The 12,359-nt window shown below is 38.6% G+C and overlaps 1 protein-coding gene across 3 annotated transcripts in view; it reads right to left on the bottom strand.

The window, feature by feature from the left end:
• pcdh1b (protocadherin 1b) overlaps window positions 1-12,359 on the bottom strand; it is a 172,548-nt gene that overhangs the window by 59,649 nt on the left and 100,540 nt on the right. For all 3 annotated transcript variants that reach the window (XM_079893439.1, XM_079893440.1, XM_079893441.1), the window contains exon 4: window positions 1,176-1,395. In XM_079893439.1, coding sequence (XP_079749565.1) covers window positions 1,176-1,395 — 220 coding nt within the window. The remainder of the gene's footprint in view (window positions 1-1,175; window positions 1,396-12,359) is intronic.

Here is a 12,359-nt window from a genome sequence, read left to right as displayed (position 1 = left end):
GAAGTCACTTATGCTCACCAAGGCTGCATTTATTTGATAAAAAATACAGTAAAACCAGTAATACTGTGGAGTATTATTACAATGTAAAGTAAGTATTTAAAATATATTTTAAAAAGTAATTTCTTCCTGAAATGGCAAAGCTGAATATTCAGCAGACATTACTCCAGTCCAATCATATAAATATGCTGATTTGGTGCTCAAGAAACATTGCTTATTATCATCAATTAAACAGTTGTGCTGTTATTTATGAAAACTGTGAAACATTTTTATGAATAGAAAGTTCGAAATAACAGCATTTTTGATATATATATATATAAATCTGTTTTAAAAATGTAAAAGCCTTCACTGTCACTTTTGCTCCATTTAATGCACTCTGGCTGAATAAAAAATATGAATAAGTGATTTTTCCTTTCCACACCAAAAACATATTAACCCTCATATTGTAAACCAGGGTTGTTGTTATTTTATTATTAAAAAACAAAAAAATACATAAAGGAAGGACATAACATTATAACACAAGTGCTGTTTACTGAACTCAACTTGTATTGACCCCAAAATATTCCTTTAAGAGTGTGTGTTGTGTGTACACATACACAGCACTGAATAATTCCACTGTAATTGAAATGCTAAATGCTTTCAATGTGAGCCTGCCATTTGGCTATGACTTCCACCCTCTCAGAAGCTGTTGCTGAGGATTCTTGGTTTGTAGCACCTCGCCTGGGCGTAAAGGAGAGACGGCATCCCTCACTATAGGAGAACTACAGTAGCTGATCCCTACAGCTACAACAGAGGAGGATTACATCAGGTTTTCCTGGTTTGTGTGTGTGCTAATATGAATGGGTAATTGCACTATCTTGCCAAGAATTAATGCTTTTTGTATATGTAGATGAGTGTTGACGAGGTCTATACAGTTTTCAACGAAAAACATATTCAAATCAGTGGTTAATTTGCTTAAATTCTAACATTTAGTTCACAGTGCCTAAGAATTCAGATTGACCTTATTTGACTATTTTTTTGTTTTAAAGCAAAACGAGCATGAGTGAAGGGCATACAAGTAAACCGCGCAGCGTAGCTCATTACCAGCCGTTACTTAACAACAACAAAAAAGCTGTAAGATGTAGAAGATCTAAAGAGAAATTTCTGAAAGAGAGTAGAAGGAGTTCATTTCTTCTTACCATTCTCGGGGTGTTCCATCTCTCCGATGCTGCCATCCGGGGTGGTGCGTTCATAGTGGTCTTCAGGTAGGGCGAGGGGCCCGATACGCGGCCCTGAAGAGCTCTTACTGCTGGGTGTCTCTGACTCTTCCAGACCGCTGTCATAGTAACTGTGCTGAGAAGGATCCTGCAGATCTTGCGCCTGGTTGGCTGTGGAGAAGGTCACTCGGCGATGCGGGAGCTGTGATTTGACAGAGACAGAGAGAGAGGTCAAAGGTCAGCGTGCATGTTGATAACATCATCAGGTATCTTGGTGAATGATTGAATAGTTTTCAATCTAATATACAACAACTTTGTAAAGTGAATCAGTATTGATCAGTTTTTAGCTCTGCTAGTGCACCATTTGTTCCACAGACATGTATGATAAATTATGTGTATTATAAAAAAAAAGGTGTTAATTTGTAAGCGACCTGAATTACAATTTTAAACGAAATAATATTTTGAGAGACCATAATATTAGAGACTTGGCCATGGGCTTTTTGGCAAGTAAGCAACTCATTCAATCAATAAACATTCCTATTTTCTTCATGAAAATAATAATAATAATAATAATAATAATAATATTACAATTAAATTCAATTCAATTATCACAATTAAAATATTAAAATAAATAAATTACAAATCATATAATACTTGATCTGAATAATAACTTTAAGTGCACAACAGTTTATCATCACTGATCATAATAAGAAATTCAGACTTGAAGTGTGTTAAAGACATCCTTAAAAAAATACATTTAAAAAATCGTGCTGACCCCAAACTTTTAAACGAGAGTAAATATCATGCATTCCTAACTTACATACCTAACCATTTCTAAGCAACACACACTAACAGCATAGGCAATGTTGATCTATGTATTAATATAGTAACTCAAATTGCATCTTTATGAAGATCCACAGCCGTTAGCCATTGCACGTACGTTATTTCCCTTACATCTACATAATACATCCCTGACATGAGCAAATCCCTCAGCACACACTCGTTGTACATCCCTGAGTCATACACACAGATCCCTAAACACACACTCTCTCTCTCTCTCTTACACACACACACACACACACACACACACACACACACACACACACACACACACACACACACACACACACACACACACACACACACACACACACACACACACACACCTAAGGCTCAGTGAGGAGTGTATTAAGCAAGTGTTAGCTAAATCCAGTGTGACTGCAGAAGCCAGGTTTGATAAGGATGATAGAAGCCACAGCTCTCCCACAGGAGAAGCCCACTTCACACCCCACCCCTCCCTCAAGCAGTACCAGCGAGAGAATAGGACATTTCGTCAAGATGGAATGAGACAGCTCGCAAATTGGCATTTGGAGCTAGACGGAGACCACTGTCAGCCACCCAGCTCTCCAAGGCACATCCACCCCTCCACATACCAATCACAAAACACAAACCTTTAGAGAGAGTAGAAAGAAAAGGAGTTGGAAAGTAAAAACAGGTAAAAGAAATCTACTCATCCTCTCACTGTTATCAATAATACAGAGATGCTCCTCAACCACATCTCTCTTTTTATTTTCTGACTCTCTCTCTTTCTCTCTCTCCCCTGTGCCATGTGGAGTAGCCACAGGGATACACAACCAGTTCATTTCTCCCTCCCTTTCCACTTCTCAGCCTCCTCTTCACCCGCCACACATTCGGTTTGAGAGCTAAGCTGTGATGTTTGTTTTGGTTATTTTTACAAGGTAAACATTTTCTTGTGCAACACTCCGCTCTGAACACCCAAAGCTGCTTGCGTCACACGCAAATTATTTGTGAGTGCGAGGAGAAACTCCTAAAGAAATACACAAATAAATAACTGAACTCACTTCTCTTAAATCTCACTTCTGCTGGAGACAATGAAGAAATCCTGGAAAACACAAAGCATTTCTCAAGACAGGCCAGATGACCCTGCCGTTCAGAACATAAGTGTTTCCATTGGTTATATGTTATCAGTTCTCATAATGTTGCTCAGAGGACAGATAATGACTATACCACTGTGAATGTGATGCTTTTACATTTGCTGAAAGAAATGACGATTGTTCAGCGGGGCGTCATTACTGTAGGTCTGCTTTTCTGTAATTGCAATTTTCTAAAGTGCTGTAAATTCTACACATTTGTAATTGATGTAAGTTCAGCACAATTTCGAGCAACATCAGCTGTTCCAATATGATTTTATGACTTTATTACCTTAAATAGAATGACACTTTCTAAAACTCAGATGACTGACAATCTGATTGAATTAGTTACTTTTGTATGCACACCTGTGACTATACTAGGGGTTACACAGACTGATGCTTTAAGCTTGACTAGTCGCTGATCATGACCTATAGAGGGCGGAACAGGATAAGAAATCTTTGAAGTCCACATTGACGCTGCGTTTCCAACAGTCAAAATGACAAATAAATGCATTCTCCAAGAGCGCTCCACAAGACATGTTTGATTACACCATCTGGATGCTCAAAATTGATCGGGTGAATGCATGTTTTTTTTAAACAGCTTATTGTACACATAAGTTAATCACCGTTCTAAAAAAATACTATCATTATCATACTACATTCTAAAAAATTCTAAACATCAATACAGATATATATATATATATATATATATATATATATATATATCTGTATTGATGTTTAGAATTTTTTAGAATGTAGTATGATAATGATAGTATTTTTTTAAGTCTTTACTTGCAATCAATCTAATGTGTCCATGCTAATTAAAAAGTATTAATTTCTAAAAAAAATAATAATAATATAATAAACAAAACTGTGGTTTGTTGCTTTATTAAGCAAAAGCAATGAAGCTAACTTTTATTTTCAACTGAATGTCTATGCTGCAACATAGCATTGAGGATTTCAGCATGGGTGAATGGATATTTTCACCACACAAACAAGAAAGATTCTTCCATAAGTAAATAAATGAGGAGGAGACATCACCTTTATTGCATCTGTGTTGCAGTTGCTAAATTTAATGAATGGAAAAGGAATAGCTGGAGATAATTAGCCAGTCCTTAAGTGCATCTGATGTATCAGAGGATGGGCGTTAGTTGAGCCATCTTGATGCATGCAAAGGCTCAAGGGAGGCTTCAAAACCTTCGGTTGCTGCATGTCACACTGTGGCCTGACTTTTTTAGCACTCCTAACACATGGCTCATCTCCTCTGTTCCAGATAAAATAAAGATAAGCCGGCACAGTGCACATTTGTGACCCTGGACCACAAAACCAGTCATAAGTCGCACGGGTATATTTGTGGCAATAGCCACAATACAATGTATGGGTCAAAATGATCAATTTTTATTTTATGCCAAAAATCATTAGGCTATTACATAAAAATCATGTTCCTTGAAGATATTTTGTAAATTTCCAACCGAAAATATATCAAATTAAATATAAATAAATACATTTAAATAAATACATCAATGGAAAGTTTATTTATTCAGCTTTCAGATGATATAAATCTCAATTTCAAAAAATCGACCCTTATGACTGGTTTTGTGGTCCAGGGTCACATTTGTGTAAAGCACAACACTTCTATTCAGAGGGGTGAATCGTTTTTGCTGAGGGATTTGTTTTAAGGCTCTTGCTGTGTCTGCTACGAAACCTGCCATCCCCTTACGCTGATAAACAAGAGTGTGCAGAGTGTCCGGTGGATGTGTATAGATGGATACACAAACACACTGGTCTATTGTCCTCCCTGTTCAGTAAGAAGGGAGGTGAATAATACCAGACGAGCAGCTCTGAGCTTATTAGATTTGTGCATCTGTATCTTTCTGTGTGCGTTTCATTGTATCCTGTTCCTCATTAGTTTTCTCTCTCTGTGAGGATAAGACAGTGAAGGGCTATTTTGTGAGACTATAATCCATACTCTCACACAGACACATATGCAGAGATGATACTGTGGATGCGCTGATATGATAATATGATTTCTGTATCTCATTCTCAAACTGAGATGAGTAAAAGTGGATCAGAATATAGAGAAGGTTTTGAGTGCAGTGTGTGTGTGTTGTGTGTGTGTGTGAAAGAGTTTCTTTCGCTGTACTTTCTGTAAAAGCTGCTTTTGTTCCCCCTCTTGGGGTACTTCTACTATTTTAGCCCCCAGCTAAGACAGCACTCACTCACAAACAAAACCAGCTCCCACTACTAACCTCCCCTCTCCCTCCCTTGTGCTGTCGGTCTTACTCTCCCTCCCTCTGTTCCAGGCTAGAGGGTAGGTGCCAGGGTTGAGTTATGTAAGGAATGACAGCTATGCCTGAGGACGGGATTGGTTAGCTGGGAAAATGCACCTGTGGGACTCAGGTACCTGCCTCAGTCCTCAGACTGCAGAAAAGCTTTGATTCCTGTTAACAGCATCAGAGAGATGTGTAGAGAGAGACAAGAGTGCAGGGAGACGAAAGTGGGAGTGAATTCTGTGACTATGAGGGATGGAAATGCCGAGGCGCCGGCAAGCCAAATAGGAGAGTGAGATGAGCAGATAAGGTGAAGAATAAAGTATGGAGAGAGTGATTCATGCGATTGGGTGGGAATGACACCGAACTGATTCTTAAAGACAATGTGAAGTCAAAATTGACCTATTTAATTTTTTTTAATAAATTCCAAAGAAATATTGGACGAAGAACATTTATTCTCGTCTATAATGAATTTCTTGACGTCACCAATCCATCTGTCATACTGAAACCGCATCCTGCTAAGGAAGTCTATAATACCTGGGTAAGGCTAGCAATCTGTGATCATTCTCATTTGTTTATTTATATTTATCATATACAAATATAATACAAAATATAATATAATTAAAACTACAACCTGAGGGTATGTGGTTTTAAAATCAAGATACAAATGTGACTAGTTTCTCTTCAGAAAGGCAGCATTGCGCTGTCAAAACTCACAGATACGTATCCCTCCATCATTTCTAATGGAGTGAAGACTCATTTGCACTCTTGGAGGCTTTCAGCAGATACATCCTCCCCTGAGGAGCAGGAAGACAACACTCCACTCTCTATAGCCGTGTCACACACTCCCTTCCCATCCACTGCCTCGCCGACACTGGCTCTTAATGCTACATTAGCATGTGTGTCTTATTCAACTAAAAGCCAGAGGCCCAGGTCTAAAGTCTGCCTGTGGATTAGAGAGATGAGATGTGAGCAGACAGCAGCTGCCCAATCACCTGACTTAAGACTAACAACCTCTAACAGGCCCTCAAACAGACATGTTCGGCAAACGCTCCGCCAAGGCACATTTCGGATGGTGCTAGTGTCTTAGTGATGAAGAGGCGGCCAGATTGTCATTTTTCCATGTTAAATTAGCTATCAAAAGCTAAAAGAATTTGTACAGAACTTCATTTTATCATGCCTTCAAATGCATGTTTTCGTCACTGTCACGGATGGGGCACATCTGTTTTGCTAAATAAATGGGCATTATGTAAATTCTAAATGGAAATGAAGTGTGACCTACTAAACATAACTCAAATGGAAATGAGTGGTCAGACTAGAGGAGAAAAAAACAACAATACACATCTAACAATGCCTTGTTTTGACTTAAACACACACACAATATTCACCAATATTCAGTTGTGTTATCATTTGAATTCCTTTCACATGAACTGAGGTGCAGCTAAACGCAACATGAAGTGACGGGTCTGAAGGTTTGCCATGGCAACAGGGATCTGTGATGGATACACTACAGTACTGACAGAGGTAGACCGACGCTCGCATTTTCACACATACGCACACAGCCCCCCAAATCTCGCTTCAACACAACAAATCAACTTTAAAAACATCAAGAGTGTCTGTGAATATATTTTCAATTTACTGGCTCAATGCACCAAACATATCAGCTCTCAAATGCTCAGATATCGCTGGCAACACAACGGCAGCATGCCAATCACACACTTATCAGCTCAGTTTAGATTACTCTGGAAGTTACAGTGTCAAGGGTATTTCCGATCAGCGAGTGCGCGCGCACACACACACGCATCTGGGGGACAATTGTGAACTGGTATTAAAACACCTGAGCTCTGCTACAGAAATTTTTCATTCCAATATCCCTGCAAACTCAAATCCCCTCCCAAAAATGAAAGCTACAAGAAGTCATGTGTAAATACTTTGGCATTATGCATTTCACTAGAGTCATCCCCCTCCCAACAGATACAAAAAAAAAACATGTTTACTGGGAAACATGTTCACCCAAAAAATTTAAATTGTGCCATCATTTACTAACCCTCCATTTGTTCCAACCCTACACAAGCATTCAAAAGTTTAGGGTGAATAAGATTTTTTTTTATTATTATTATTATAATTTTTTAGAAATTAACACTTTTATTTAGCACGAATGCATTAAAATTGATCAAAAGTGACAGTTTACATTGTTACAAAAGATTTCTATATCAAATGAATGCTGTTGGATTTAACTTTTTTATTCGTCAAAGAATCCTGATAAAAAAAGAGCTTCTTTCAAAAGATCTTACCATCCCTAAACTTTTGAACTAGCGTAGGCTTATATCTCTTTCTTTTTTGGAACACAAAAGAGAAATTTAGCAAAACGTTGAGCTATTTTCAATAAGATGAAAGTGAATGGGGATCCCAAATGTTCAATAGTCTTAAATTTAAGATATTATCCACTTCTATCTCTCATATATCTTATTCATATTTCTGTATACTCAGACTTGCCGAGCCACGATCAGTTACATGACATGTAATCATCTGGACTGGTGTGTTAATGGTACAGTAGTTTAGCCTGTTCCTCTCACAAAACTATTGTATGATTTCCATTCCAAAAATGGACCACTTTTTATGATGAACTCGACAGGCCAAACCTCCATTCACTTTCATTATAAAGACAAGGTGGGGGAAATGATTCAAGAAAAGCATCTTTCTCTCTCTTACATTTTGTTGTCTCTCTCCAAGGAATGCTAAAACCAAATGCAGGTGGGGAGGAGAAAAAAAAATCTACTGTGGGCCCATAAATAGACAACTAATACTCTATCATGCTGGGGACTTTCTATTGTTTTCTATACTGAGTTAATGCTATAGTAGTATTTTCTATGCCATAAAACTACCCTCACAGAAACCTTTCTGCATTTTTAAATTTAAATTACTTAGTATGTTTATGGTCCCCACAATTTTCAGGTTTTACAATCCTTGCTGGGACCAACTGTTTGTGTGGATAACAAACTCCACCCCCCCCCCACCCCAACCCCACCCAACCCCACCCCACCCCACCCCACCCCACCCGACCCCACCCGACCCCACCCCACCCCACCCCACCCCACACACACATTTTAGTGTTGCCAGATCTCGAGAGACAAATAAGCAACCAGGCCTGTGAAAACAAGCCCAAAACAAGCGACTTTTTTACGGAGCACCCCTAGGTTCCGAGAAGAGAAAAATAAATAAACTGTGTGCACGTGGGTACAGATTGTCAATTTACATCCATGTGGACACTGGACAGATTGGTAAACTGTGCGCAGTTTTGCAAAACTGTACACATGGTAGCCTACAGTTTATTTATTTTTCTCCCCCCTGAGCTTCAGGACATTATATACACAGTAAACCTGATAATTAAAAATTAAACTAAAATTAAAATTTGCACACAAATAAATATCATCCTGAATTCACAAATTCTTTATTTATTATTGCAGGGACTGCAGAAGATCCCATTTTTAAATAACTATAACCCAGAAACAGGAGAAATTATTGATAATCTAGTGTGCAGCAATAAAGTGGCTCCTGCTCTGATTAACAATAGAGTGAGCTAGAAAAGACTTAACTAAATAAACTAAACTGGTTTAAAAACCATTCCAGTCAAAACCATTTGAACAGGTGAGGATGAGGCTTGGTCTAAAACATTTTTCTTAAGACTCATAACACTTTAGCCTCATTATATATAAAGAATAACACCACCATTATCTTTCTCTTTCTCCCAGTCTGTTATATTTCTTCCCGTATTTCGCCCACTTTGTCCCGGGCATTTTTGTTCCTCGAAAAACTCTCCTACAGTCCAGTCACCATCAGTCGCGCGTATTTTCATTTAAACGTTACTCACTGACGTTTCCAAACCAGAAAAAAAAAACGATTGCCCTACTTTGCCTCTGATTGGCTAGTACTCGTTGCACTCTGCTGTATCATGTGTGTATGGGGAAAGGGGAGGGATAGAGGGAACAGGCAAGACAAACTCCCACGTTTAAAAAACATATCGAAAATTTCTGCTTGACAACTTATTATGGAGCTGGGAACAAGCCCAAATAAGCAACTACACTTTAGAAACAAGCCCAAAAAAACCGCGACCCGCGACTACCAATATTTGTAAGCGACTTTACAGAAAAACAAGCCCAAAGTCGCTTATAATAAGCGGACTTGGCAACACTGTTTAGCATACACTAGTTTCAACTGAAGTAAATTCTTTTAAAGGCATACACTTACAAAGAGAGGGTGAGTTTTTAAGCTGTTCAGATATATGTTTTCCTTCAGGCAAACTTCAGAAAACAAACACACACAAACTCACAGAACCTGATACCTCCCTCTCTTTAAACGATACTATGATTCCACAGTGTAACGGCTCAGTTAACCCCTCTCAATATTCTTTGTGTTTGAAAGAATTGAGCAATTGCTACATTAGATGACTATTGGCCCTTTGAGGCTGTAATATAAACATTGAAATGATGCATACGAAAGGCATACATAGCCTTTTCTCAGATTGTGGCGATTAATGCCATGGAAACGATGCTGGCTGATGCAAATTTATGGTTATGTCAACTAAAATTGGAAATTTGTGCATTGAAACCTATCTATCTTCCTCTTTCTTTTGCAAACACACACTTACTTAAAACACAGGATAAGCCATGGTCTGCTAGTATCTTGTTTCAGGGCAATTTTTCAACCCAGGCTCAATGGTAAAACGTGCCCGTATGTTTGCTTCTTGCACTTCCTACTAAGCCTACACATATGAAGCTAAACATCAAAATGCATTAGTTTACAAATCATGCACAATGGTAAAAGTGTGTTAAGGTTATAAGATAGAATTTTGTAAGAAACCTCACAAAAATAAGTCCTCATTAACCGATTATCTTCCCCGTAATTATAATTTGTGTGAAAGTTGTTGGTGTTTACTGCCACTTCTGTTAATTGCAGGTGGAAATTGCAGTGAATTATACTTATAGGTACGTTTTACCTAGTTTATTTAGCTAGTGGCACATTTTTGGTATGAGCCTGTGTTGCAATTATCTCCGGGTTAGGCCAGCCCGCTGAACACCAGCAGACCAGCTTAGGCTGGTTAAAATGTTTCTACCAACATCGTCAACCTTCAGTCTTCAGTAATTCCTACATTCTCTTTCTCAATCTCTGTCATTCCTTTAGCCCATCTCTTCTTCTGATGAAGAGAGAGGAAAATAAAGATGGAAGAAGAGTGAAAGAGACAGAGATAAAGTGATGAGCAGCAGTCAGTCACTGTGTCTCTTTGAAGGACATCGATTGAGTCATCTATTCCCGACGGTTTATACGGCCCTCAGTATTTTCAGACAGGTTTGGTGCGTGTATGTATGTGTGTGTGTTTGTACGTGTAAATGATTTTTTTCTCTGGAGGGAAAGGGAAGAAAGAGTCTTGATGGAAGGACATCAAAAGTCAACCAAACGACAGGTCTCTGATTAGTGCTTAGCAACACACAAACAGTCATTAGCCAAATTTAACCAATATAAAATTTCCAAAACAGAAATTGTCTGAGGTCTAAATAGAAATGCAAAATGCATTTAGTGTTTAAATGTAAAAGATTCAAAGCTGTAAAAACAAAAAAACAAAACAAAAACAACAACAATTGACAGCCTTCTGTTTAGCATTAGCACAGCATCACACACACAGCATTTAGCCAAATTTAACCAATATAAAACTTCCAAAAAAAATTGGTCTGTACGGTGACATGTTCGGTTCACTTAGGTTTGTTGTGGCCACAACATATAAACTCGTGGGAACGTAATAATATGTTGTTACCATGAGATATTAATTTGTGTGAACGTGATAATAAATCGGGGCCACAAGATCATTTTGTTGAGGTAACGACATCATTATGTCTTGGCCACGCGATGTAAAGTCGTGGCCTCGAGATCATATGTTGAGGGAACGATATATTTTTCTCGTGGCCACGACTTCATATTGAGTTATGTTGAGGGAACCACACCGGTCAATACTGTAAACATACAGCAGTCAGAGATGGAGATGGAGATGACTGATGAAATAACATAGACAAATAAATAACATAACCCAAAGACATGGGTACGTTATAAGTGAAAGACACCTGAAGTGCATTCTTAAGTTGAATGGGCTTTATCGTCGAAAATTTGCTGGCTTGAATGAAATACTCAGGTCACGAATAAAGTCCCGTTTGCATTAGTAGCATTGGGTTGAATCTGTTGTAACCATGGTAACGTCTTTGTAAGGGTTACTAAATGATGAATAATAGGTGTAAATCGTTCATTAGTGCTTAAATGCTTTGTTCTCTCACAATGACCTCGTGTGGGAATCGTAAGCACTTTTGGCTTTAGCTAGTTAGACTCTGTGGCTTCACCTTCACAATGGCCACTGCTGTGTTAATGTGTGTGACTTTCACAGAATGTGCTATAGACCTGGGAGGCAGGTCACCTCCTCTGGTGTTTCTGTCGTCCTCTCCCCATGGTCCTCTCTTTCCCCGGTTCCCTCTCCACTTCCATTTTTCCTTCCCTCTTTCTGAGCAGGACATTAATCAGCCAGAAACTCGTGAGTATCTCTTTCTTTCTCCCTCTATCTCTACTTACAATCAACACCATAACCTCTTATTTCTCTGAAGAAAATCGGGAGGTCATTTTAGAGATGCGCATGTGTATCTGCGTGTGTTGGTAAGTGTTTGGGAAAGAGCTGAGTGGTGCTCTCTGTTAGCTAGACATCCTGCTATCAGATAGCTGCTGGCAATACACAGATAAAACCAGATTAACTCTCTCTCTCTCTCTCTCTCTCTCTCTCTCTCTCTCTCTCTCTCTCTCTCTCTCTCTCTCTCTCACACACACACACACACGCATAGTGTGAGATCTAAAGCTACTGTAAATGACTGCTGTTTGATATATAGCCTAATAGACGGCAGCAAGAATGGATAATACTACAAATGTATATTACT

This window comes from Squalius cephalus (assembly GCF_949319135.1).
Source record: "Squalius cephalus genome assembly, chromosome: 14".
Classification (NCBI taxonomy): Eukaryota; Metazoa; Chordata; class Actinopteri; order Cypriniformes; family Leuciscidae; genus Squalius; species Squalius cephalus.
Note: the sequence above shows the minus strand (reverse complement) of the source record. Positions and strands in the feature narration are given on the sequence as shown.